The following is a 25,214-nucleotide window of genomic DNA, read 5'->3' on the forward strand; positions in this document are numbered from 1 at the left end:
AGTAGTTTATTGTGCTCCTTTACCGGGAGCATCTGGGCCTCAATGTGAAGGTGTTGAAGAGGGGACATTAGAAGGCAACCCGTCGCTGTCTGAATAGCAGTGTTTTGGCTTGATCTGGAGCTTAATCCACTATATACCACTAGCTCCAGGCGTCCAGACAGGCGCAGTATAGTTTAGAACCGGGCGTCCTATAACCTTAAATGCATTTAAATAGCAACAATTCTTTGCCTCCCCCCCGGGCTGCCGGCAAGCGAATTGAATACCTTGTTGTGATTTTGGACTTAAGTGGCAATAGCGGTTCTATGCGCAGTGAAGGCGAGCAACTGTCGAAGGTTACACCCAAAATTTTGGGATTGGGAAGAGTCGGAATTAGTGTGTAGTCAACTTTTACCTTAAGTTGCAGTTTCACCTCCTTTCTCCAGGTGGTGAAAAGGGTCGCCGTGGACTTGGTTGAGAGTGTCGGAAGGTTTCTTTAGATCCAGTGCTACTAGGACAGTCCTCCCGCAAGGGCGGTTTTGCTTAAGCCCGCGGTTGTTCTGAGTGGACCTTACGGTGGACCAGAGCTTGCTCACACCAGAGATGAAGTTGCAGGACTTCAGATGTTCTTCCCATTTAGTCCGCTTATGTTGGATGACCAGTTACCGGAGCTCCAAATTGGGATCCTTTATGCAAGGTTCTACGGGATCGACCTGGCGTAGATGATCACGCTCGTTCGCTAGAACAGCTGCTTCAGCTGGGAAATTGGGACGTATGTCCCGGATCTTTCCAGCAGGTATGAAGCGAGCCACAGAAGCTGTGAGCACCTTGCGGAATACGCGTTCGCCTACGCGCACATCTGTAGGGGTGGGGAGAGCGGCGAAAGTTTCCTCGGTAAATTCTGCTGTCACAAGTGGTCCGATGCAAGCGATAGCTTAGGTCGCCCAGTTATGCTGTTTATCAGGCCAGAGCTAGCAATTGTTATGTCAGGTGAGCTGCTGCAATTGTCCACTACTCTGGTGGGAACGTTGTCACGTTATAGCTATCCCTGGTAAACAGGGAGGATCTAGTGTGCAGTTTTGTCTCGTGGACCGCAGCTATCTTGATTCCATGTCTGCTCATGAAGTGTGATACCAGATTCCGGGGAACTCTGGTCTGATACACGGAGCAGATTGTGCGGGGAACCAAGAGCTGCTAGTTTATCCCCACGCTGGGATTGGAGCAGAAGGGTTGTGGATCAGAGAGGGAATTGTGTTGCACTGGTAGGCTCCTAACCGATGAGGTTTGATTACTGGCGGCAGTTTGAAGTGTAGGCACATTTGACGATGAAGCCGTTGAGGCAGAGGACGCGGCGGGAGCAACCCGTTGTCACATATCGTTTGGACCACCCCCTATGTGATTTAAGGCCTGAGTAGATCTTAAGATGGCACCACCCGTTGCACTTATTGCACCTAACCGAGGTGGAGTTCGGTGTTTATGGCATATGGAGCAATATAATACTTCTGCTCCAGGGTTGGGTTCGATACGAGCCCTGAAGAGAAGTATTTGGAGCACACATGATGCGTAGGATTGCTCCTGTGACGATAAATGGGGGGTGGGGTACGGTACACTAGGCATGGCTAGTTTACTAGGGCGGCAGCCCTCAGTCAGTAAAAACCCGAGTCATTCCGATAACGTAGAATCGGTTGCCAAGGAAATGATTTTATGTGATGAAATGGTTTACTTGCAAAATTCGGCTACTTTTAACAAATCAACAAGATTTTGTATATTATAATACGCTCACATATAAGTAGATGATCTACTTTTCCGTGCTTAACTCCCAATCTGTAATTAAAAAGCGAGATTTCCCATACAAAATTTCTCTCTCACAGATTTGTAGACATAATTCTAATAAAATGTTTGTTAGGTATTATTAACTATGTATCCATATAACAGGAAAAAAGCGTGTGCCCATAAACGTGTGTCCTTTTATTACATATTATAAAATGTAATATCGAATTTCGAATGCGTATTGCTGTCATAATTTTTTGAAACCTCAGTAAACATCGTTTACGGATTTCCTCCAACTGTTTATTATTAGCATCCAATTTCGCAATTACATTAACTATTCCTTCTCCTTGTATTTTCTTCATATCGTTAGTAATAATTAAACAAACCAAAAACACCGAAATATTCCACCAAAATAATTTCTATGAAAAAAAAACCATTCAGAACAGCTAATTTTGCAGGTAATCTGCCATATGTGCACGGGTAGATTAATTTTGTGGATTTATTGGTAATGAATGCATATGTGAATGTACTTTTAGAATGCGACGATAAAAGAGAGTAGTATAGAACAACGGTTACTCGTAATTTTATTTTTTGCTAATGCATAAGGCGAAATAAATGTAAAATAAATCAGCTGGTCTACTGCCAAGAGTGATAGAATACAAGACTGTGCCGTCCCTGGGAATAACTCGGCAAAAAGAAGAGGAAAAGTGAGGCAAAAAAGAAAAATATGGATATGGAGGCATAGTTATTATTCGGGTTTTCACCGCTTTACCGATTCTTGCCAGTAATTTAGGATTTTCCTTAATTTAGGTACCAGTATTTAGACGCAATCGCACACAACTTTAACTTCGTAAAAAACTGTTAAAAGCACCTTGTATTTTAAGGTTTTACCTTGACATAAGCAACACTAACAGCTGATTTGATTGTAAGGTAGGGAAACGTCAACAAAGTTCTGCAATATTTTCAGGGTGATTAACAAAATTTTTGTAAATATCTGTGAAAGGTGGCAAAAAGAATAAAAATATAAAAAATGTGATGAATATTTTTCTAATATGCTCCTGAAGTTCTTAATTATAATTGGGCTAGTATTTTTACTAGCATACTGGTAAGTAAATGAATAAGTGGCAAAAAGTTATGATTCATTAACAAGAAATCTTATCATTGGCGCATATTTTTTATAAACGCTATTTAGGATACTACCTAAGGGAATTAGTTGGTATCTAGTAAAAAAGTTTAAGGTAAAAGTGCGAATAGGCGGCATTAGCTTACGTTATTTAGCGCTGCGAAATGTAGACGTTAGTAAAAGCGGATTCATGGTCGTAAGTATACATATAACATAACAACAAAAATGTAGAACACACTAAATATTACATTAATTTATAGCAAATTGAAGAAATTTGTCTTCGCAGCAGCTTCTTTAACACAGAAGTGACAAAGTTACTCTCAATCTATATACGTGATATACGCATAAACAAAGATATACAGAGCAATGACGTTACCTTGGGAGCACTACGAGATTCTGAACGACCAAATGGCAAATCTCAGGAAGAAGAAAAAGATGTGCCCGATTTCCGCCGAGCTAAAGTTCCGCCAAGTATACTTACTTTTGCACAGGTTAGAACTAACATTTTTCAAATAACACAATAATTATCTGGATCAGTTCAAAAAACTTCGAATTACAGTTAAACTGGATATAATTACTAGATATTCTTTGCATAAATCATGTGGAAATTTTTGTGTTTCTATTTTCCCACAGTTTATGGCTATGCACATAAACAACATTTCTGTAGTGCTTATGAATAACAATTTTGACCCGGGATGGTTTATTCATGCTACAGCGAGAGAACTGCATCTGGATGGAAGTATTGTTCACAACGCTAAAACTTTGTTAGTTAATGCAGCTCTAAATGATGCCCAGGTAAGCCAAGTTAAATTGTCCAGGGAAATATTCTTATTCGATTTGTATGTTCTTTGATTGTAGGCGAAAATGTTACGGCATTGTCCATCCCGCCGACAGTCATTGGAGAATCTAAATAAGATACGTCCTTGCTTGGGCGAGATTAGTTTTGATATTGCCTTGGATGCCACGTTATTTGCTCATGGACCTCTATCTGTAGATGTAAGAGAACACTAAATTAGTTCTGAGTTAGAAACCGATTTTATTTATTTTCGCACATTTTGCTTCAATGTTTTAGAAACTTTCTTTGGCTATGAACAATGCGCGTTCCACAATACACGGTAGTTTGTACGACTTCTTAAGCGAAGCAAAGCAACGTACAAGGCCACAACAAAATTTAGAAAGCCGCGTTAGAAGTACTGCCAATTCACTTACGCAGCGTCGAAAGAGTTTTAGTAATGAGTCTTATCAGAAGATTTCGCCCATAATACCGAAGAATTTTAATTTTGTGATCAAAGCAGCAACTTTTTCAGCTGTGAAAGAAAATTCCCAAAATGACTTTAGTGCAAAAATACAATTGTTTAGTGTAAGAATCTCACTTTTGTTTATTGCATACATTCAAATATGTTACTATTCACATGTATGTGTTTGTATATCACGTTTAGATTACTGGAAAATTCAATTCCAAATCACTAAATGAGAATGCACATCTCCCAACGCTATTTACCAAAGTCTTACTACAGCACTTGGACATTGATACCAAATATGAAAAGCTACTGTTTATTGAGCAATTCACCATTGATTCAGTAGTAAGTACAAAAGTAATTAAACGCAGCCGTCGAAATGTATTTAATCAATATTTGTTTCTTCTTTAGTTGGAAAACGATATCCTAAACCTATATGTGAAGCTTAAAACATTCCAAATTATTTACAACCACTGTGAGATATATGATTGGGTGCATAACAACTTTTTGTCGCGCCACCGAACCAGTCCACAGCCCTTGCATCTAAATCATAAACAACTTTCGTTGCCGGAACACTTAGGTGCAAACACTTTTTATACTGCACCTAATGACGCGTTGGATCCACACTTAATAACATCCAAGCAGTCGAATAGTGGGTTACTGGAAGGCATATTAAAGCGCATTGTTGTTAAAGGTATGACATGTTGTAAAACAGTTTCCTTTGACCTTAAATATATAAAAAATCTTCGCGTGTACAGGTTGTGCCGAATTTTGGAACGTATCGATTCTAATGAAGTTGGACGATGAAAATGCTGCGATGAGCGTGAGTCATACAAGATTCCTACTGGAGCAAATCGAAGAGAAGCGCAGCTCTCTTTATGGCAATAGACTTTTAAATTTAATTTTGAATCAGCGTCATTGGAGTACCGAGCTTATGATAGAGTCTCTCTGGTGGTCACTGGGAAATTCTATTAATGATACCAATAATTTGAAGAAATCACATTCTCCAGGATCTCCATTCTTTTTGGGGCTCAGTCTAGTCAAACTCAGTTCGTACGCAAGTGTCACAAAACTGGAGGTGTCAATTCACACCTTACGGACCGAATATAGCATGAGTCTGGCTGAGTTTATTGTGAAATCAGTTAACTGCATAAAACAATATGGAGGTCTAAACTCTACTGGAAGTAGCATGGGAAATCGACCGTTGCGCGTGCAAATACCCGGCACGACATCAATATCCAGTGAGTTACTCATCTCTGCCCGCATCAAAGATATTACCGCCTATTTTATAAATCACCACCAAGCCTGCTTGCTGTTGAGCTTCTCAGATATATCACTTTCGCGTAAGCAGCAAGTGTCCAGTTTCAAATTTGAGGAATTCCAAATGGCTATTATGCGTTCGATGAATTCTTCATCACTTTGTCTCAATGATTTTACCGACATATTCGCTAGTTGTAAAACCATTCGCATTGAGCATGAAAAAAATGAAAACAAAGTTTCGGTATACATTCCTAGTAATACAGAAGCCATGTGGAACTCTAATTTGCACATGCACATATTGACCTTAGCCAGAGATATGAGAGATTTATATACAGAACTGGCCTTACCGCAACGCAATCTTGACGTAAAATCGGAGTACGACAAAAGGCAATGGATTATTGAACTATCCGCTGAGTTGAGTACAGCTTTTGAAATAAAGCTTTCTGAACGGCATACAGTGCAGTGGTTTGTAGAAAATTTGTTCTTCAGTCACAAAGAGGGAAACTTCATATCAGCAGAAAATATTTTCATAAAAATAGATGATCAACATATATTTACGCTCAAAGATATAGATGTACAGTCACTACCACGATTAGATATGTTGACACAGGAACGTGTAAATTACGAGACCTTTGTGTTGCCCACAAACAAAGTGTGGGTTACCACAATCGGTGCTTTTAAGGTATTTTTCATTCATACAGTTATTGGGGAGTAGCTTTCAAATTACTTTTTGTAAACAGGCTATCTTTCCCTATGACCACGATTTCTATGACGCTGTACAAAACGAGTTCGTGACGCATTTTAAATGGTTGAAATTGGTACACAACTATAAGAAAAAACCATTTACAGCTAGCTCGCCGTTGCCAAGTGATATGGTTATACAAGTAATAATTTTCGTTTAAATTTGTCTTTCGTACAAAAAAGTTGTTTATTTTTTTTCTAGATAAAAGAGTTTTTGTTGGAAATCAGCGATGATCCATTTGAAGTCAAGTTACGTGACAATTACGTCCTGCTTGTGGATGAATATCTAGAGGGTATAAAACGTAAAGCCATTTTCGATAAAAAAATCGCGGAACGTTGTCTTGTACCAGCCAGCACAATTGAAAGTCTTTATGCAAGTCTTGTGCAAAAAAATTCCGAAATATACATTCAACGCTCGAAAAAAATTAGGGAAAGTGGTCCTGTGCGTACCCGGTTGCTGGCATGGATTATGACCGATGTAGAAATAATGGCAATGGCAGATCCATCGGTGCATGGTACTGAGAATGTAACCCGAATAATGCGCGACATAGACTGTGAGAGTCCATGGCCAGAAGAAAATTTGGAATTCACCACCCTTTGGTGTCGGAGCGTAAATATAAGCTGTACAGAATGGAAATTTATGTTACGGTAAGACGATCGCTGCATACATGAATATTTGACAAGTACCTATTTTTTTTTTGGTGCAGAGATTTTCCGCAGCCAATGTTTTACGTTAAATCAATGCGTCTGTTTGGTACTTTATGCGGTGCTGAGCAAGCAGCGTCCAAACGGGCTAAGCGAGATGTTTTCATTGAAGTTGGCGAGCCCTTCGGCACCGATGTGGTTCAACGAAGCATGCCATCATTGAAATTTTACCATGATTTCGATTGTGAATTGGAGTTTTGCAGCTACGCTTTTGGTCCTTGTTGGGAACCGGTTATGGCGCAGTGTAACCTTAGTTTTGAAAAGATTTCGGCACCATCAAAAGATCCTAGTCCTCCGCTGCCTTTTTGGGACAAAATGCGTTTACTTTTTCATGGTCGGCTAACAATGATTGTTAAGCAATTTACGGTTTTATTGCATGCCTCCCTGGATCCCTACAATACCACTGAGGAAATGGAGTTGACATGGAACAATGCCGGAATTGTGTGGACAAATGCGAAAATCATGTTCAAAGGCGAATTAAATGTACAGATTCTTGAAATTTTGAAATTTCTTGTATGTCGTTTCATGGATTCCCATTTCAGATTACAGTACGTACAGCTTCGCGTTACGATGATTGTCGTCTATTGCATTTTCCCAACTTGAAACTGACATTTAAGCTGAACTGGGTTTGTCTGGCAAATCCAAACGACCATCACGCAGTTATGCCTTGCGCGCCCGATAAGTTGCCTGAGTATTCCAGTAATCAAGTGCATGACTCCTTCCGTGCCTTCCGTTCACTTAACTTAAATATTTGGATCTCGTTTGAAACCAAACCAAAACTTGGTGAGGAGGTGGAAATCGACATTCCCAGCTTGGTTCTATACGGCAGCACCCTGCGTTGGTTCGAGAGCCTTAAGTTGATTCTTTCAGGTGTTACTCGTCCAACGCGACGCGGCCCGGTATTTAATAATGTGCGACCACGCAAGAAGCAGCTCAGTCGGCATTACAAGAAGGCAAATCTCCAAATGAGTTTACATCGATTTCAAGTACTTTACTGGATGTCTCACGCCTTGCATAAGGGTTTCCAATTAAATGGTGGTCGGGTGTCGTTTAGCTCGGAGTATTGTTTATCGTTAAGTCCCATCGACGATGGACTAATTCATAGACCGCGTGCTGACTGGTCCACAGTGTACATGAATTGTGAATTGAACGACGCTGAGATTTGGTTGAAAAGCATACTCACCGAAAAATTAGATAGCAGTTCAGAAAATTTGGCAAGTGTTGCGGATGCCTTCAAAATAGTGAGATTCTATTTCTTAAGTGTGGCGAAAGTTTCGTATGGTAGAGAGGCGCTTATTCCAACCGGGAACAGTCAAGAGGAAGAGACAAAAACCAAAAATACAACACCCACTCATAAACTGGTCGTTTATGACCTTAAAGGAGCGTGGACGAAAAATAATCGGGATGTCGCTTTTGCTCTCTTTGATTCATTCATGAAGTCTCAAAAGTTGAAGAACAATTTGTCGACGGAAGCAGTGAAAAGCTATCGAAAAGAGACAAATTCCAATGTTATGAAAAACAAACGCAGCGATAGCACAATAACTCTAACAAATAATCCAACGGAAGTGCTACCAAGTATGTATTAATTTCACCACGTGTCAATTTGTAGGTGAATATCATGAATTTAATAAATACGCTTTGCTGATGTTTTCAGTAACGAACTCCAATAGCGCTATCAAGAAGGTGCAACCTGCTAGCCATGCAACTGCGATGTTGCAGCAACTAATAGCTGAAGCCGATCATAAATTCAACGTGTATAGCGATGACCAAAGCACACAGTCGCGAGAATTACAGTTACAGGGCTTGCAGGCCTGCTCCGCCCAAGATGTGATACACGAAAATTGGTCAATATCATTGGTCAATTCACAAGTGCTACTTAAGGGTTGTGAAACGTCTGGTTATGTGATTATTAGTGCTGCTAAAGCCGAGATTTTACAACGTGTTCATAGGCCAGTGTGGCGTGACAGATCGCTTGTGTCAAAAACGACTTGGAAGGGACTGCTCGAATGCATGCAGTACTATGCCACAGTTAGCGCTGGTGAAGATGACTCGCTCATTGAAAAAGAGATCATGTGGCTTACTGTGGATAACATTCAGGTATGATAGTGATAGTATAATTTTTGTATATGCCAGATTATTTGTGGTAATAGGAATAATTTTCAGGATAAAGACGATACTGTGATTAATGATTTACCAGACATTCCACACCTTGTGGGTAGTGGCCGAAGTGTGGGTGGAGTTGTCTCTGAGACAGTGGGTGCATTGTCCATTGAAAATCCGGGAGAAACTCAGCCTGTACAGCTGCAGCGCATTGTGTCTCGTTGTAAATGTGAATTCTTTTATGTCAGCTATGGCGATACTATAGATCCAAATACTATAACTGAAGTGCCGCCGCCGCCATCAGAGGAAACATTATCGCCTTGGGAAAAACAAGATGACCCAGTGGACGCTTTTACTTTGATGCATCATGACCTTGACGTCTGCACGAACTCCTTGCAATATGCTATGATTCTAGATATTGTTAATAATTTGTTACTTTTCGTGGAGCCACAGCGGAAACAAGCGCTAGAAAAATTGGCACGCATGCGTTTTCAATTGCAACTTCACTCTACGGAGGATCAAAAACGGCCTATTCAGCAAAAACAAACCATGATACGTAGTCTGCTAATGAAAATCCGATCGTTGGAGAAGGATATACATCTAATAGGTAAGGATCGTGCCGAGGAGGGTGATACGCTGGAGTTGAGACAGGAATTCGAACGCGTGCAATTGCAAATCCGCGAGAGCAAAGAGGAACTGAACACATTGAGTGAGGAGCTCGATATGATGTTATTATGTTATAAGGAAACCCAGCTTTCTCAGCTTAGCAAAATATCGAATGTAAGTGAATGTGAGTGAAAATTTTAAGAAATCGTGATTCCAACGTTTTGTTATTTTTTTACACTACTAGGTACGTTCCGACAAGTCCCTAACTATTGTACGTGCAAATGAAATTTGTTTCAAACGTGCGCAGTGGAGGCTTACAGAAACTGATGGTCAAATCGGCATATCTGACTTGGTACTCAGTGGCTTTTTGTATACAAAAAAATCAAAGAGTGATGATTCTGTGGAGCATTTGCTGGAATTGGGCAATATCCGTATGAGCAATTTGATTCCGCGTGAGATTTATCGTGAGGTGTTAATGCCAACAGAAATCCAGAAAGATATGCCAATCGATACACATAAACGTGTGCTGAGAGTTTTTTGCCGCGAGAAACCACCAGTGGGCGGTATTTCTGTCAAGGAGCATTTTGAAATTAATGTAGCGCCCATCACTATCGCTATCACAAAAAAATTCTACAGCACAATGTTGAAGTTTTGCTTTCCCGATCGCGACGCTTCCGAAACAGAAACTGTTGATGACATTGAAGAGAATTCTTCGAGTTCTTCCTCGTCGTCTGCAGCACAAACGAAGTCTTCAAAGAAACCATCGAAAACAAAAAAGAGTTCCAAAGATTCCGAATTCTATGTGAAAATTGAAAAAGATGATGTAGAGAAAATGAAGGAGCGTGCCGAGAAGAATAAATTATTTATTTATATAAAAATACCTGAAGTGCCTGTTCGTGTAAGTTACAAAGGAAACAAGGAGAAAAATCTTGAGGATATTACAGACTTTTCGCTAGTTATACCAACACTTGAGTACCATAATGTTACTTGGACTTGGCTAGACTTGCTATTAGCCATGAAATCAGTAAGCCGGCGGGTGATCTTATCGCAAGCAATTAAACAAAAATTGCAAATACACAGACGTCAGCCAGGTACGTCGACTGGCGAACGTTCGTCGCCGCAGGAAGAAGACAAAGCAAAAATGTTGTTTGGAAATCGCTTGCTGGTGAGTGGTCGAATAGTTTACCATAAAACAAACTAATGATTACCCTCAATTCCAGAGCGAGAATCGCAGCCAAAGAAGAGGGGTTTTTAAATTCACCTCGAGTAATAAGTGATAGGAAGAGATTACTATGCAATTTTAGTGCTGAATTTATACATATCCCCATACATTGGGGTGCATCACTCTCCATATAAAAAAATCGGTAGTGTTGTTTCATCGGAATTATAAAATTGAGATGAACCGATTTGAATGTACATCCAAAAAACCCATTATTTGATTCCGTTGGTAAAATTTTTCAACATTTTTAAGCAACCTTTTTGCAACTTTTAAGGTCTTAAACTCTATGCTATTATCTCAGGTTATTTTTTGCGAAAAATATTTTTAAAACTCATTGTATTTATAAAAAAATTCGACTTTCAGAGGTGTTTCCAAATTGGTTCTGCTCATGTAAATCTTAATATTTTTCCGAAACATTTTGGCGGAAATCTAAGAATATAATAAATTTTATAATTCCAGTCGAAACGCCGCAACTTATCCTAATATGATCTAGTTGATTCCATCAATGATTATCAAGTGCAGTAAAATGCAACGCTTTTATTTATTGTAGTTTTAATAATGTGAATTGGGGTTTGTTTAACACAGATACAATTTAAATTAATTAATTTTACACAACATTATTATGCTAGTACGAACGAGTGTACCATATCCTTTAAAGCTACTATAATTACTAATGTATTAGCACACTTTATGCAATATATATTACCCTTTCACAAAAAAAACAACTTAAAAACGAAGTAATATAATGCTATGAAGGCATGTAAAATATACTGACAGACGACATGTCTATTTAATGTTATCTAAGTATGTACGCTTTGTGTAATATTTAATTTAACATTTTAAGAGGCATTACAGTAAAATTGCTTTAGAATTACTAAACTTCAATAACGTCTATATTTTTACAAATTTCTTCAAGGATGAATATGTTCCAACTTTTTTGGGAATATCAAACTCTCTGTTTGGTACAAATATCTAAACTCCTCAACTTCGGCATTTTGAAACTATTTATCCAAAATATTCAGCAGCCATACCTTTGGGCTGAACACTCATCATTACACTGTAATCGAAGTTTATTTAAGCTGCTGCTTTAGTGGTGGCTGCAATATATAAAAAGATAAATTGAAATTATGAAATTAACAATAAATGAAAAAAACCTGTGGGTATTACTAAAATATATGCAAGTATTATATGATTAACATTAGATGAAATAAAAAGTTCTGAATGTTTTCCGCTAGATGGCTTCCGTGTGCCATATGTCACAATACAAAGGGTGATTTTTTAAGAGTTATAGGAAAGTTTTTCTAAAAAAACACACGTTAAATTCAGAAAAATGCATGAAATTTTTATTTAAATCGATAGTACAGTCCATATAATTTAATCTTTAAAGATTATTTCATGCAAATGTTGACCGCGACTGCGCTTCCATCCAATGGTCCAACCGCTTAGTCCAATTTTGGCATACTCTTTCCAATGTTTCGGCCGGTATCTCACATATAAATGCTTTAATGTTGCCTTTCAATGCGTTAATTGAAGCAGGCTTGTCTGAATAGATATGAGCTTTAACATAGCCCCACAAAAAATAATCTAAAAGCGTTATATCGCACGATCTGGGTGGCCAATTGACAGGTCCCGAACGTGAAATAAAATGTTCACCGAACTCGCCTCTCAACAAGTCCATTGTTACGCGTGCTGTGTGGCATGTGGCACCGTCTTGCTGAAACCATATGTCGTGCAAGTCAAGCTCTTGCATTCTGGGCAAAAAAAAGTTGGATATCATTTCAGGGTAGCGCTCACCATTCACAGTTACGTTACGATTCGCTGCATCTTTGAAGAAGTACGGTCCAATGATACCTCCAGCCCATAAACCGCACCAAATTGTGACCTTTTCTGTATACATTGGTAGCTCTTGCAATTCTACTGGCTGATATTCACTCCAAAATCGACAATTCTGCTTATTTACGTACCCATTGATCCAAAAATGAGCTTCGTCGCTGAACACAATTTTTCGATAAAAAAGTGGATCTTTGGCCACCTTTCCAAGAGCCCATTCACCAAAAATTCTGCGTTGCGGTAGGTCGTTCGGCTTCAATTCTTGCACCAGCTGTATTTTGAAAGGCTTCACACCTAAATCCTTTCGCAAAATTTTCCACGTTGTTGAGTAACTGAGGCCCAATTGCTGCGAACGGCTACGAATCGATAATTGATGGTCATCATTAACACTGACCTATACAGCTGCGATATTTTCTTCAGTTCGCACTCTACGTAAGCGTGTTGGTGGTTTGTTGTCCAATAATGTAAATTTGGTTCTAAATTTAGTCACAATAGCTCGAATAGCCGCTTCAGTGGGTTGATTAAACTGACCATAAAATGGAAGAAGCGCGCGATAAACTTTCTTAACAGAACACGCATTTTTATAATAAAATTCAATGATTTGCAAGCGTTGTTCGTTTGTAAGACGATTCATGGTTTAATTATAGACCAAACTGAAGATATTTGACAGTGAAACGAAACGTGCGTCAGCTGTTTAAACCAACTGTTTAAAAAGATAATAGCTAAAAAATCACCCTTTATATAGATTACATCGGGCAATGTCACAGGACGACTTAAAGGTGACATAACAATTAAAAAAAACAGTTTTATTTTTGGTGAAGCCAAAATAGAGGTAAATGGGAAGGGCAAATGCGATACATCCTTCAGTACCATTATGATCAAGGAGAAAAACCGGTAAAAAAATTTGTTCTGCTTATGAACCCAATAAAGTATTATATGCAACAGAAAAGCAGTCCTGATAGGCAAAATAATAATAGGCTAAAAAAATCATTTAAACCAATAGGTCAGACTCCGTTTCCACAACAGTCGGTTCTACGTTACCGAAACGACCCGGATTTATATCCGGCCTCGTAATAAAGCGAGGAAAGATTGAGAACATTTTAGTTCATCTAACTAATTTCGAGTTTATAATTCGTTGTCAAGTGTTATAGCCCTCAGCCTTTAACCTTCTGTTGTTGTTCAGCATAAAGTATTCCTCAAAAATTGTTAGCATTACAGGTGTGCGACTCCGCAAAAATTGTTGAGGTCTGACATATAGCATAACTGGGTGAGTTTTATTGCATTTGGACCTGTTCTAACAATGAAATTCGTCAATAACACACTAGCCACTCTCGATCTGTCTGCATTTCTCTTTATCGAATTCACCAAGATTGACAATTTATGTAAGAATTATAGGGCTATATTTTTAATTCATTTCTTCAAAACACAGGCACGTTCCCCCGACAGTCGGTTCTACGTTACCGGAACGACCCGGATTTACTAAGGACTGTCACTCCAGCAGCACTCCCCGTATATGTAAGGGAAATATTTTTGCTGCTACAACAACAAGAACCAAAGCACAGGAACGCAAAAATCATTTTCTTGGCCGAAAAAGGGGAAAATAACTAGAAACAATTAAATTTACTTGTGCATATGGGAAAGTGGATTGTAATTTCAGTGCATTGAAAATTAAAAAGGCAAGGGGTAGTGAACTAATAAACCAATGAAGCTCAGATTTTTGATGAGCTCGTACCAGTAGGGACAACTATTAACAGAATTGATGTAAAAAACATTGAGCCAGCGCGACATGTCAGGTTATTTGTGGAATTTAAGTTTAATTACAAATTAGTACCGATGTACACCTAATTATATGAAACAAATATTGGAAACCTGAATGAGCATTTACAAATTATTCCGGAATTGAAATACAGAATACAGAACAGGTCTGACTGATCCCTACTGTAAAGTCGAAACTAGGGGAGAATGGAATCCTACGCAGCTTTTTCTGTGATAACATACAGAACTTATAATCAAATGTAATTTTCTTACCAATACAAACACCTTCTTCGGTATGGAGCGTTGCACTAATTCGCTGAGAACGTTGTTATGCGCGTCATCTTTGCAAGGGTCGGCCTTCGTATTGTATTCCAATGTTAATTCGGGCAAATTCACCCAACCAACACATAGCGGGTATAGATTGTAGACCAGCTCTTTTTCACTATAGGCATATATGGAAACATCAAGCTGAAAAGAAATTTTAGTAAATAAAAAAGTAAGGGAAACTAAATTTATATCCCCGCGCACATTTTAGTAAAATTTAATTTGGGTTGTCTGTTAGCCAGACGGTTGCACAGAAATTTAGTCTTAACATATAAAAAGTGGGCGTGGCTCTTGTCCCATCTCAATAGCATTATATTTATGCCGGATCCAAATGAGGCGCGCAGCAATAGGTGTTTCAAGTTGGGGTGAGTTTTGCTAAGTCGACATCGATCGAGATATACGCATTTACCAAAGAACGGATGGGACATCGCCCCCTTTTTAAATTTTACTTGCGTCGTATTTATGTTTTTTGGGTTTATTGTTTGCATCAATTTATAAAAATTCTGCAATATTTATAACAGAGATATCACGTTTCTTCTTTCTTGAGAATTACCGTTGTATGGAGATGAACAAGAAGTAATATTAAAGTTTCATTGAAATATATATATTTTTTTCGAGTTATCGAGCTCACAGACGGACGGACAGATATGACTAAATCGAATGCTCTCATAATTTTGATAATTTTGGTATGTATGTTCATATCTACCTCGATTCCCTTATGCTATTTCATGCAACCGTCAAGTGAACAAAATTAGAATACCCTTGGGTTGGGTATAAGTGCGCGGGTATAAAATATAGTCTATTAGTTGTTGGCTTACTTGCTTATGTCCCGAGCAAATAAAATTATCCGCTATGCTTATGCTAAGTGTCGCTACCAAATGCAGAATATTGGAGGTGGGATTTCGCAAGACAACCTTGTAAGTCATAGGCATTTTTACAAACATTTTCTCGTCAATAGTGCAGTAAATATTCAAAGGCGGCTCGTCTATCTCCAAACCATGGATGAGGAATTTTGATTCGTTTTCATCTTTATGCCCACTACGCCGCCATCTTATACAATACACACCGAAATGTGGATGTTGCTGTGCTGTTGACGGCGCTTCCGGTTCAGTTGTTACTATTCGTTTGAAGAAACCACGACAATGGCCGGTGGCTTGAATGGCTTCTATTGCTTTGTTAAATACTAAACGCGTATTTGCAGCACGTGCCACTGCCGCCGGCGTCGCCGCTGTCACTGTTGTCACCATTGTTGATTGCGTAGAGCTATCAACATTATCTGCAATGTCCGTAATCGTGCCCAAAGTCGGTTTTTCATCAAATGAAGTCCCGGACGCAGTCATCGAGGAATTGGAGTTTATAGCCATCAGCAGTGAGTTCGTGGAACCGGCGTTATTGCTTATTATTGTCATGTTGTTCGGTATTTTGCCCATTAGATGCTTGTTCATGTGTGCATTGGCGCCGGCATCAATCGCATCACTTACGATTGCATCTTGATTGACAGTTTTCGCCACAGTATTTGGTTTTCGCGCGCGTCGCGAACGATTGAACAGCTCACCGTGCACCTCACCATTTTTGGTGCGATCGAAATCCTTAGCAGTTGACCAGTCGTTCGATGCAGCATTTGTACGGAGTACAATTACATCCTCTAGCTTATCCCGACAACGGTAGGTTTGTGTAAATTTTTTCCTCTTAAAAGTGTAGGTGGATTGCACCAAGTTGTGGTCCTATGCGTAGATAGACATTTATAGATAATAACATTTTTAGACATTTAGAGATAAATACATTTTTATATTTATTTATGTATACTTACGCAGATAAAATATGTTTCGAGTATGTCAACATCGACAGGTGAGCGCACCTCGATGTTTGCACGCAGTAGAAAATTTTCACCTCGATAAACCTTCAGAAGCCGTCGTTTGCTGAGCGTGTAGAAACGTGCTGAGAATCGAAAGTCCATATCGCATTTAATATTGATTGTATCTTCGCGTGTTTTGCGCAGTCGGCTTTCGTCGAGGAACTCAATATTGACTGGTGGTGAGACTGTAATTGGTCTGATATCAGCAGGCGGAACGAAATTTCGAATGTTCTCTGGCGAGTTTTCGACGCTACCAGTTGTGCCACTATCAATCAGCGTCATTGTGGTTGCGACTTTAGGTCGCTGGATGTCAATGACGTAGGAAGTCTTTTGTTGAAGCACTATTGGTGCCTCTACCAAACTGAATACATAATATAGTACCGAATTCGAACTTTGCATGGATAATTCGCCGGTGTCGATTTGAATATGTGAATGAATCTTCTGCCGCCCAGACGACAAATCTGTAGTAAGGAATACTGGAAATAGAAGAAAATGGTAGAAGCGAAGGTAATATTATTTTTACTATTAGACTGAACTAAATAAACGTAGAAAACCTCACTTTTTGGAACCATAATGGGCTTATTCTCAAACGGGCATGGTAATACCGGGAAATAAGAAATCTGACCAACCGCGTCCGTTGGCGCTTCGAACCCACCGTTAGCGGAGGTTGGGAGGTTTCGAAGGTACGTAGTTGACCTTGGAACATTTTCCCTGAATTTTAAATGGTCTAGCAGCTAGCTGTTTTAATTGAAGGAATGGAAATCGAGACAACTTGGACAACCTATGTATTTGCACTGCCTGTTTTGAGAAGAATGTGGCGGAGGATCACTTTTTGTGCATATGCCCCGAAATCTGAGCTTTCAAAGTTCGGAATAGATTATTCACTTTGACTTATTTATAAATTAAGCGAATTTCTTGTATTTTTTTCGGCAATAGCTTTCGTCTCGGCGACCGCGTGACTGTTGATGGTTATAATTTTAAAATAGTAGATGACTTGGTTTATTTGAAAAAGAGCACAGTTGATCATATCATTATTGAAATCAGAGAGCCCCAAATGCAGACAAGAATGCTATTTTGGACTGGGTCGGCAATTGAACAATAAAGTTCCTTCTCGACCAATGAAAACTACAATTTATTAGTCCTTCATCATGACACAGAAGGCTTGGGCGATAACAACCTCTGATTAGAAGACTTGAGAGAAAGACTATGCAGAGATTTATGGTTCTTGCACGTTGGCTACGTTCTATATGTTATGCCTTAAAAATCAATATAAAAATTATAGTGTTGAGACTATCGAGCAAGTACCACTGATAGGGAACAAGAGCTAAAGTTCCCTTTGAAGAATATGAAAAAATGGAAACAAAATTCTGTTATCTGTAATGCTATATTATTTAAAAAATTTCGTCTGATAGCGAACAAATACTCCCATTTCACTCACCAGCATGATCAAAATTTAGTCCAAGGATTTCGTATTATTATTTTTTCAAATTTTACAAATTGCCCTGGAATAAACATCGACTTTTACCGAAAAGTTAGTTTTTCTCACGAGGCCCGTACTACATCTTCATATAACAGTGGACATTCCGAATTTTTTGAGTTATCAGCTGTTTGCAATCCGATTGTTGGGAGGCTACGCTAAAGCAAAGCCATCCGAGACAGTCAAATAATTTAAATTTTATTTCATAAACAATGCGAACGTTATTTTTATGTGTACATTTTTTTGAGCTACTTTTTATTAGATGCGGGATATAATTATTACTATGGCGATGGTGGTAAATAAAAAAATTGTATAGTAATTTGAGGTAAAATTAAAATAAAAAAAGTCGAACTGACAAGTTGGTTTTAAAATTTATAATTTTTGCTAGGTTAGGTCAGGTTGTGGTGGTAGTCGGTCTGCACGACCAACTTACTTACACCTTACAGGCCCGTTGTGATACCACTGTGCTGCACGGGAACCCCATTTACCTTCCTTCGTGGAACCATTTTGTAGCTCTTATGAAGCGTAGATTTGATCCCAACCCCACGCCAGACAGCTATGTAAGAGAATTAATAAAGTATTTACATAGACAACCTGCTCTGATTTTAGCTAGGGCTATACAATTGTAAAGGAAGTGCTCAACTGTTTCTTCCTCTTCCTCATCTCTGCAACTTCTGCAATATTCATGGGAGAAAACTCCTAGTCTCGAGGAATGCCTGCCAAAAAGCCAATGAGTGGTTAAACAAGCTACGACCTTCGAGATATTATCTCTTGAGAAACTAAGCAATTTCTTTGTCCTTTTCTTGTTTATTTGTGGCCTAGCTGTTACACATGTATCTTCATCTCTCCATGACCAATTGGCGTCTTGGATAATGTTGTTTTTTATTATTAGTTTACTCGTGACCAAAGGTATTCCAATGGTACTTTTATCACTGAGCAAATGAAGAGCACTACCTTTTCAGGCTAGCTCATCAGCTTTACAGTTTTCCTCAATATCTCTGGGCCCGGAACCCAAATAAGGCTGACCTTGAATAGGACACTAATATTATTTAGGCCTACCCGCCATACCTGTTCAACCTTCGATCTTAGTATAACCGCTTTCAGGATTTAACGTCAACTGGCTATCCGAGAGTATATTTATAGTCGTTTTTGTTAGGGCATGCGTATTTAGATATGTAGCCACTTCTTTTATAGCTTGAACCTCTGCCTGATAGACACTGCAGTAGTCCGGTAGTCGAACGGATAGTTCCAGTTCCAATTCCATGGAGAAAACTCGATAGCCAACCTTATCGTCTAGCTTGGAACTATCTATATACAAATTGAATTCCCCCCTTCTCCATGGCCTTGGTGTCTGCCACTCCCTTCTTGACTGTGTATTCGTCTTGAAGAGCCTTTCGAAGGAGAGTCTAGGAATAGAGTAGTCTATTTCTTGTTTGTGACTATTCAGTGAGTACAAAATAGAAGCGTGGCCAAACCACCGATCTTTCCATAGCGGCATACTTTTGAGTCTGAGCGTCGAGGCGGCGGCCACGTGTTTTTCTATAGATTTAGAGCAGGTAAATTGATTAGCACTTCCAGCGCTTTGTTTGGGGTAGTCCTTAAAGCGCCAGAGATGCATAAAACAGCTATTCTTTGGACCTTACTCATAATTTTAGCGTAGTATTCCATATATTAAGATTGGCCTAACTACTGAAGTAATGTAGAGCCAATGTGTAACACGCGGTGTTAGTCCCCATTTAATACCGACCGTTTCTTTGCAAGTATATAATGCAACGTTGGCCTTCTTTACTCTTTCCTCAATATTAGGTTTCCACGAAAGCATCCTGTCTAATATGAGTCCTAGGCACTTGACATTCTCTTTCAAAGGAATCTTCGCACCCTTCAAAATTAGCGGGGAGATTTTAGGGAGCCTATGTTTCTTTGTAAAGAGAACTATCTCGGAGTTACGGAGTTCCTCTGCAGACCTGTCTGCTTATATATAGTAGTGCTGCTTAATTTAGCCGTCACCTTTCTTTTGGCGAGTATAGCTTTTATCAGGGCAACGACGTGTGGTTCAATTCCAAAATCTTCCAATGAATCTACTATAGCGTTTGCATTTATATTGTTGAGGGCGCCTTCTATATCTACGAAAGCAACCAATGCAAACTCTTTGTCTAATAAACTTTTTTCCACCAACCCGACGAGCGAGAGCCTATTTCAAGGCACAACGCCTCGTATATATTCATCCATTATTTTCTGCAGGATATTGAGCAAAAAAGACTAATGGGTCTGACGTCTTTGGGGTTAGTGTGTGAGGACCTACCTGCCTTGGGTATTAAGGAGACTTTTGTCTCCCTCCAGCCTAGCGGAATGTGGCCCTTCAGTTATCGACATCGATAACTGCGGTTTGACAGCTGATAATGGTAAACTGGTTTGACATTTCTGCTCAGTAAAGTTTGACAAGTCATTATAAATCGTTTAACGCCAGAACAACGTCTTCAAATGGTGGAAATTTACTTTGAAAAAAAAAAAAAAAATAAAAAAATCTGTTCGCGAAGTTCACAGATCACTGGCGGCTTGATCGGTCCTTATTTCCTGAGAAAGGAGCTGCCGTTACGGAAAACGGCGAGCGCTATCGAGCTATGCTGTCTAATAGTTTGCTTCCAAAAAGAAATTAGCTAAACATCGACGACACTTGGTTCCAAGAAGATGGCGCAACTTTCCATACAGCGCGATTAACAATCGATTTGATACAACATTCAATCCACCACTGACGCCATACGCCCAGATTAATTGGAGAAAGTTGTCGAAAATTGGACTGATCTAATGTGGACCATCCAAGCGCGACCATATGCCGGATATCAGATTCGAAAAATAAATGCCATAAAACTATCTACTAGATTATACTAAACAAAAAATCCATTCCAACTATATTTCTGTTTGGTATTATAATTTTAAGTTCTCAGACTCTTAGAAAAACACCTGATATGTATGTAGTCTGTTATTTTTCTTGCTGGTAAATTGCTGCAAGGAAAAATTGTTTAGCAGAAATAAATTTGCTTTTTTGGTTTTTCAGGCATGCGAACAAAATAAACTACCTATAAACTTACACAAGAACAGCTTAAGTATGCCGAATGGATGTACTCGTACGTATGGTTGATGTCAGGCATTTGATCGTGTACAGTTCGCTTTAACAATATGAATCATGGGAAAAAACTCACGTTAAAGCAGCTCAATTTAACATATGTACGCAAAATAGATATATCATTTTTTTTTTTAATTTATTTCTTATTACATAATTTTTCTGCAAAAGTGATTTAATGAATCTGATTTTTCATTACTCCAAGCCTTTGTAGAATGAACTTCGTGGAGGCTTCCTACTTGAAAACTTCATAATAATTTAATACTAATCACAATGGCGAGCCACAATCTTCTTAATCCACGGTTGTACTGATTTTATGTTCGTATAAACACCAGGAAAGTTGACTCGTCCACAACCAATACCCCACGAAACAATGCCGTATTGGCTACCACGAAACATTAGCGGCCCACCAGAGTCACCTTCGCAAGAGTCTTCTCTGCCGGGCACGGAAGCACACATCATTGTTCTGCTTAAACTGCCCTCTTCACGATAATCTCTACCACATTTTCCACGTCCAATAACTTTCACCACAGCTGCGCGCAGTGCCAATGCACTTTTACCATCCTCACGTCTCACACCCCAACCATAAACCCGAGCTCGTTGTCCCGGTCTTGCATTGCCGTTAGCCAAATTCACCGTTTTTATTCTTTTACCTATCAAGGGTTTGGCCAGCTGCAGGATTGCCACATCAAAATGTTGAGTCTTCTTGTTATATCTTCGCGGAATGAAAATTTTCTGCACTCGACTAATTTGACCTATATTAGAGAGAATCGTTGTACCGCCTTGTACTCTGAGATGGTCAGCTGATGTACCAATTACACAATGGGCGGCGGTTAGTACACAATTTTGACGCAGCAAAGAGCCTCCGCATATGAATTTTCCATCATAACGAAGGTTCACCACAAATGGCGCACCTCGAATTGCAACGAAATCTCCGCCGATGATTCTAGTACTTATCGTTTTGTTTAAGGGCTTATTGTAAGTAATTGTTTCATTTGTGCTAGATATGAGAACACAGTAATAGGACAGAATCCAGAAAATCAACGAAACCCTCAAGTTTTCAGTATTAGACGTAGTCATTTCGATGACCACTCTCACTTAGTGATTTTCGAAATTTAAAATCAAGAAATTTGTAAGCTATTAAGCAACCTTTTTATACTTTTGAAAGGTCTGTGTCCGTGATCTTGAATTATTGTTGTTATATTTGTGTTTTACGTGGAGAGATATGTTTACATTTATTTTAACTCCAACAAGTGGGCTTTACCTTGTAAAAATATGTTTAATATTTGAATTTGATCGATCTAAACTGGTTCCACATGTTAACCTTGACTTACAAATATTTACTTTATTCTTAATTATATTAGAACAGATATTTGGAGTTGTCGTATAAAAACAGCTTCTTTGTAAATTTACGGTGCTAGTTGCGTTTGAGATTCAAATGGGTGTAGTTCTATTTTAAAAGTCATTAGAATGCATTTAAAAAACATGTTGCTATTGCTATTATTATTACTTCAAAACACAATTCCTGCGTATCCTACATCACCAGACCACATACGGGATCGTCGGATTGTCGGTGGCGATCTAGCGAAAATCAGCCAAATTCCCTATCTCGTCAACATCCGTCGGAATGGTCATTTTTATTGTGGTGGATCAATCATCTCTTCACGTTGTGTATTAACGGCGGCGCACTGCGTTGACAAGGGCCTCGCGGATGATTTTGTTGTGCGTGGTGGCGTTACCTTGTTGAGCGATACCGAACACAGACGTATGGTTGACCGTTTTTTCATACACACTGAGTATAACAATCGTACATTCGAAAATGATATTGCCATTCTCCGTCTCAATGCGAAGCTTCAGGGAACTAATATCCAACCAATCGCAATCGGCGACTTTGTACCCGTGCAAGGTGACTATGTTCAAGTTTCCGGCTGGGGTCTGACTCGTGAGAACGGTATACATCCATCAAATCAAATGCGTACTGTTCATTTACGAGTGTTACAGCAGGAGAAATGTAAGGCATTCTATGACGACTACAGAAATGTAACCGAAACAATGTTTTGTGCATCAGTGCCGGGACAAAGAGATGCATGTTTGGCGGACTCAGGTGGGCCAGCAGTAGCTAGGGGACGTCTTGTGGGCGTAGTATCGTGGGGGAAAAGAAGAGAATGTGGTCATTTCGATTCGCCGGGTGTATATGCAAAAGTGTATACAGCAAGGAAGTGGATAATGAATATTCTTCATAGACACTGTTAGAACTTTAATATTATATTACATAAATAAATTAATATCAAATATGGGTTAAGACATGAAGAGGGAATGGTTGTGGAAATAGGAATATATTTGCATAACTTTTCTGTATATGAATTTTAAAATTAATAAAATAAGACTGAATAAAAAATTCTTACTAAAATTAGCTTAAACTGTCCTGAACATTATTTTTCATCACTACAAGTAATTTCTTCGAAAGTATATGTTAATAACGGTTGAACAATACTTTAAAGAATCGAAAGTGATATCATGGTTCATTGAATAATATACATAAAGGGATAACTATGCAGACAAAATTTTATACTTCAAGAAGTGTGTCTTTACACTTCTCGTTCTTGCATTACGTGAACACAGCAGGCAATGACAATCCTCCGAGTGTATTTCTGCAATGAAAAATCACCTCATAAAAGTCCATTTCCGTTCATTTGTGAAACAACATTAAGGCGATTCATTAATATTCTGAACATATTCAAGGCGATTCTATTAAAGGTGAAAGCAGTAGAGCGACTGATTTTTTTCCTTCGCCGTGTACATTCGGATGCCAGCACAAAATGAAATAATGAAAAGCCGTTCCATTCGCACCATCGTCGTATACTTCTAGCTTCAAATGAATGCCGGCTGTTCCCCGCAGTTCGACCTTTTCTCTTACTTTTCTATTTTCTTCTGTCGTGACATTCCAACAACATACAAAGCGTTGATGTTGGCCTCGGGCCATTAATGAATGCGCCTTGCTAATATTCAAAAAGAATTATTTAATTAGATATGTGAGAAAACGTCTTACAAATATCTCAAAATCAACCTTAATGGGCTTTGAAATTGAAATTTGAATAGGTCGAGCCAAGGAGCACAAAGAGATTTGGTGGCTCCTAAAACACCCAGGCTAAAAAGCCCATTGTATTTAGAGCTCTGGAAAGAGGGTAGATAGTCAAGGAGGGAATGAGAAAAGTATGAGAGAAAGAGATACGAAAGAATAGAGACAGAGATAAAGGTAGTTAGTCCAGTGAGAATATTCCAAATTCTTTGGCAAATCTGTAAATATCCTCCAGTTTTAGAGAACAAATATTACTCATTCTCACGACATCGGAACCCAAAACTCGTAGCCTTGCTCTAGCAAAGGCAGGACACTCACAGAGAAAGTGCTCAGTGCTATCCGCCTAATCCATACAAAAATGGCACAGTGGGTCCTCAATGATTCCAATGGGACCAATAGGACTTAATAAACTTAAAAAGATACCAAAAATTTAGGTGCTGTTTTAAAAATTGTTTCTTGCATTAAATGATATGAGGAAAAGAAAGGTTCTAGAAAAAAGGGTCTTTACAATCTCGAAAAGGCTGAAGAAGGAAAGAAATTCGCGAAGAAGGTCCTTTACTCAGAAACTTTAGTGCGCAGGACTAAAGACGAAGGTGGACTGAAAGCGTACAAGGCAAAACAAGTTCCGAACAGAAACACCGTGAAGAATTAACTTGCTGCAAAGCATGCTAAAATGCCAAAATCAAATTTCGACAAATTCGAATGCTGTATAATGGGTGACGAGACCTACCTTTTGGCAAATTTTTCCCATTTTTCTATATAGGAATTATAAACAGCCGATTTTTGAGGCAATGTTGCCGAAAAATTTAGAGCCAAAAAAATTACAAAATACCCAAGAAAATTACTAGATTACTTTGATATAAATAATGAACACAAGAAAATAAATAGGACACAAGTTGGTGGCGGTGCCGCGCCTTATTTTGGGTAAATGCGAGTCAATCAACCACCAACTAAAGAAAATTCGGTCAAACTTTGTGCATGTATTAATCGGCACCTCAATCGGCACCTTTTTATACATTAAGACTCACTCTCTAT

General features: G+C 38.9%; 2 protein-coding genes across 2 annotated transcripts in view; one reads left to right on the top strand and one right to left on the bottom strand.

Moving 5' to 3' along the window:
* The first annotated feature begins 2,686 nt into the window (after nucleotides 1-2,686).
* Nucleotides 2,687-11,912, top strand: LOC129242585 (protein hobbit). The gene is made up of 17 exons (XM_054879312.1): nucleotides 2,687-2,851; nucleotides 2,939-3,065; nucleotides 3,130-3,360; nucleotides 3,503-3,664; nucleotides 3,728-3,865; nucleotides 3,942-4,229; nucleotides 4,309-4,452; nucleotides 4,519-4,801; nucleotides 4,866-6,049; nucleotides 6,108-6,251; nucleotides 6,311-6,756; nucleotides 6,816-7,296; nucleotides 7,356-8,388; nucleotides 8,468-8,910; nucleotides 8,977-9,693; nucleotides 9,764-10,684; nucleotides 10,740-11,912. Exons 1-17 carry the CDS (start codon nucleotides 2,799-2,801, stop codon nucleotides 10,794-10,796), a joined length of 6,852 nt encoding a protein of 2,283 aa, XP_054735287.1. The 5' UTR covers nucleotides 2,687-2,798; the 3' UTR covers nucleotides 10,797-11,912.
* Nucleotides 11,248-25,214, bottom strand: part of LOC129242586 (trafficking protein particle complex subunit 11) — a 30,947-nt gene continuing 16,980 nt past the window's right edge. The window contains exons 13-16 of the mRNA XM_054879313.1: nucleotides 16,458-16,978; nucleotides 15,466-16,371; nucleotides 14,597-14,791; nucleotides 11,248-11,835 (exon numbers count right to left, since the gene is read on the bottom strand). Coding sequence (XP_054735288.1) covers nucleotides 11,809-11,835; nucleotides 14,597-14,791; nucleotides 15,466-16,371; nucleotides 16,458-16,978 — 1,649 coding nt within the window. The 3' untranslated portion in view covers nucleotides 11,248-11,808. The remainder of the gene's footprint in view (nucleotides 11,836-14,596; nucleotides 14,792-15,465; nucleotides 16,372-16,457; nucleotides 16,979-25,214) is intronic.

Source organism: Anastrepha obliqua, chromosome 3 (assembly GCF_027943255.1).
Source record: "Anastrepha obliqua isolate idAnaObli1 chromosome 3, idAnaObli1_1.0, whole genome shotgun sequence".
NCBI classification, from domain to species: Eukaryota; Metazoa; Arthropoda; class Insecta; order Diptera; family Tephritidae; genus Anastrepha; species Anastrepha obliqua.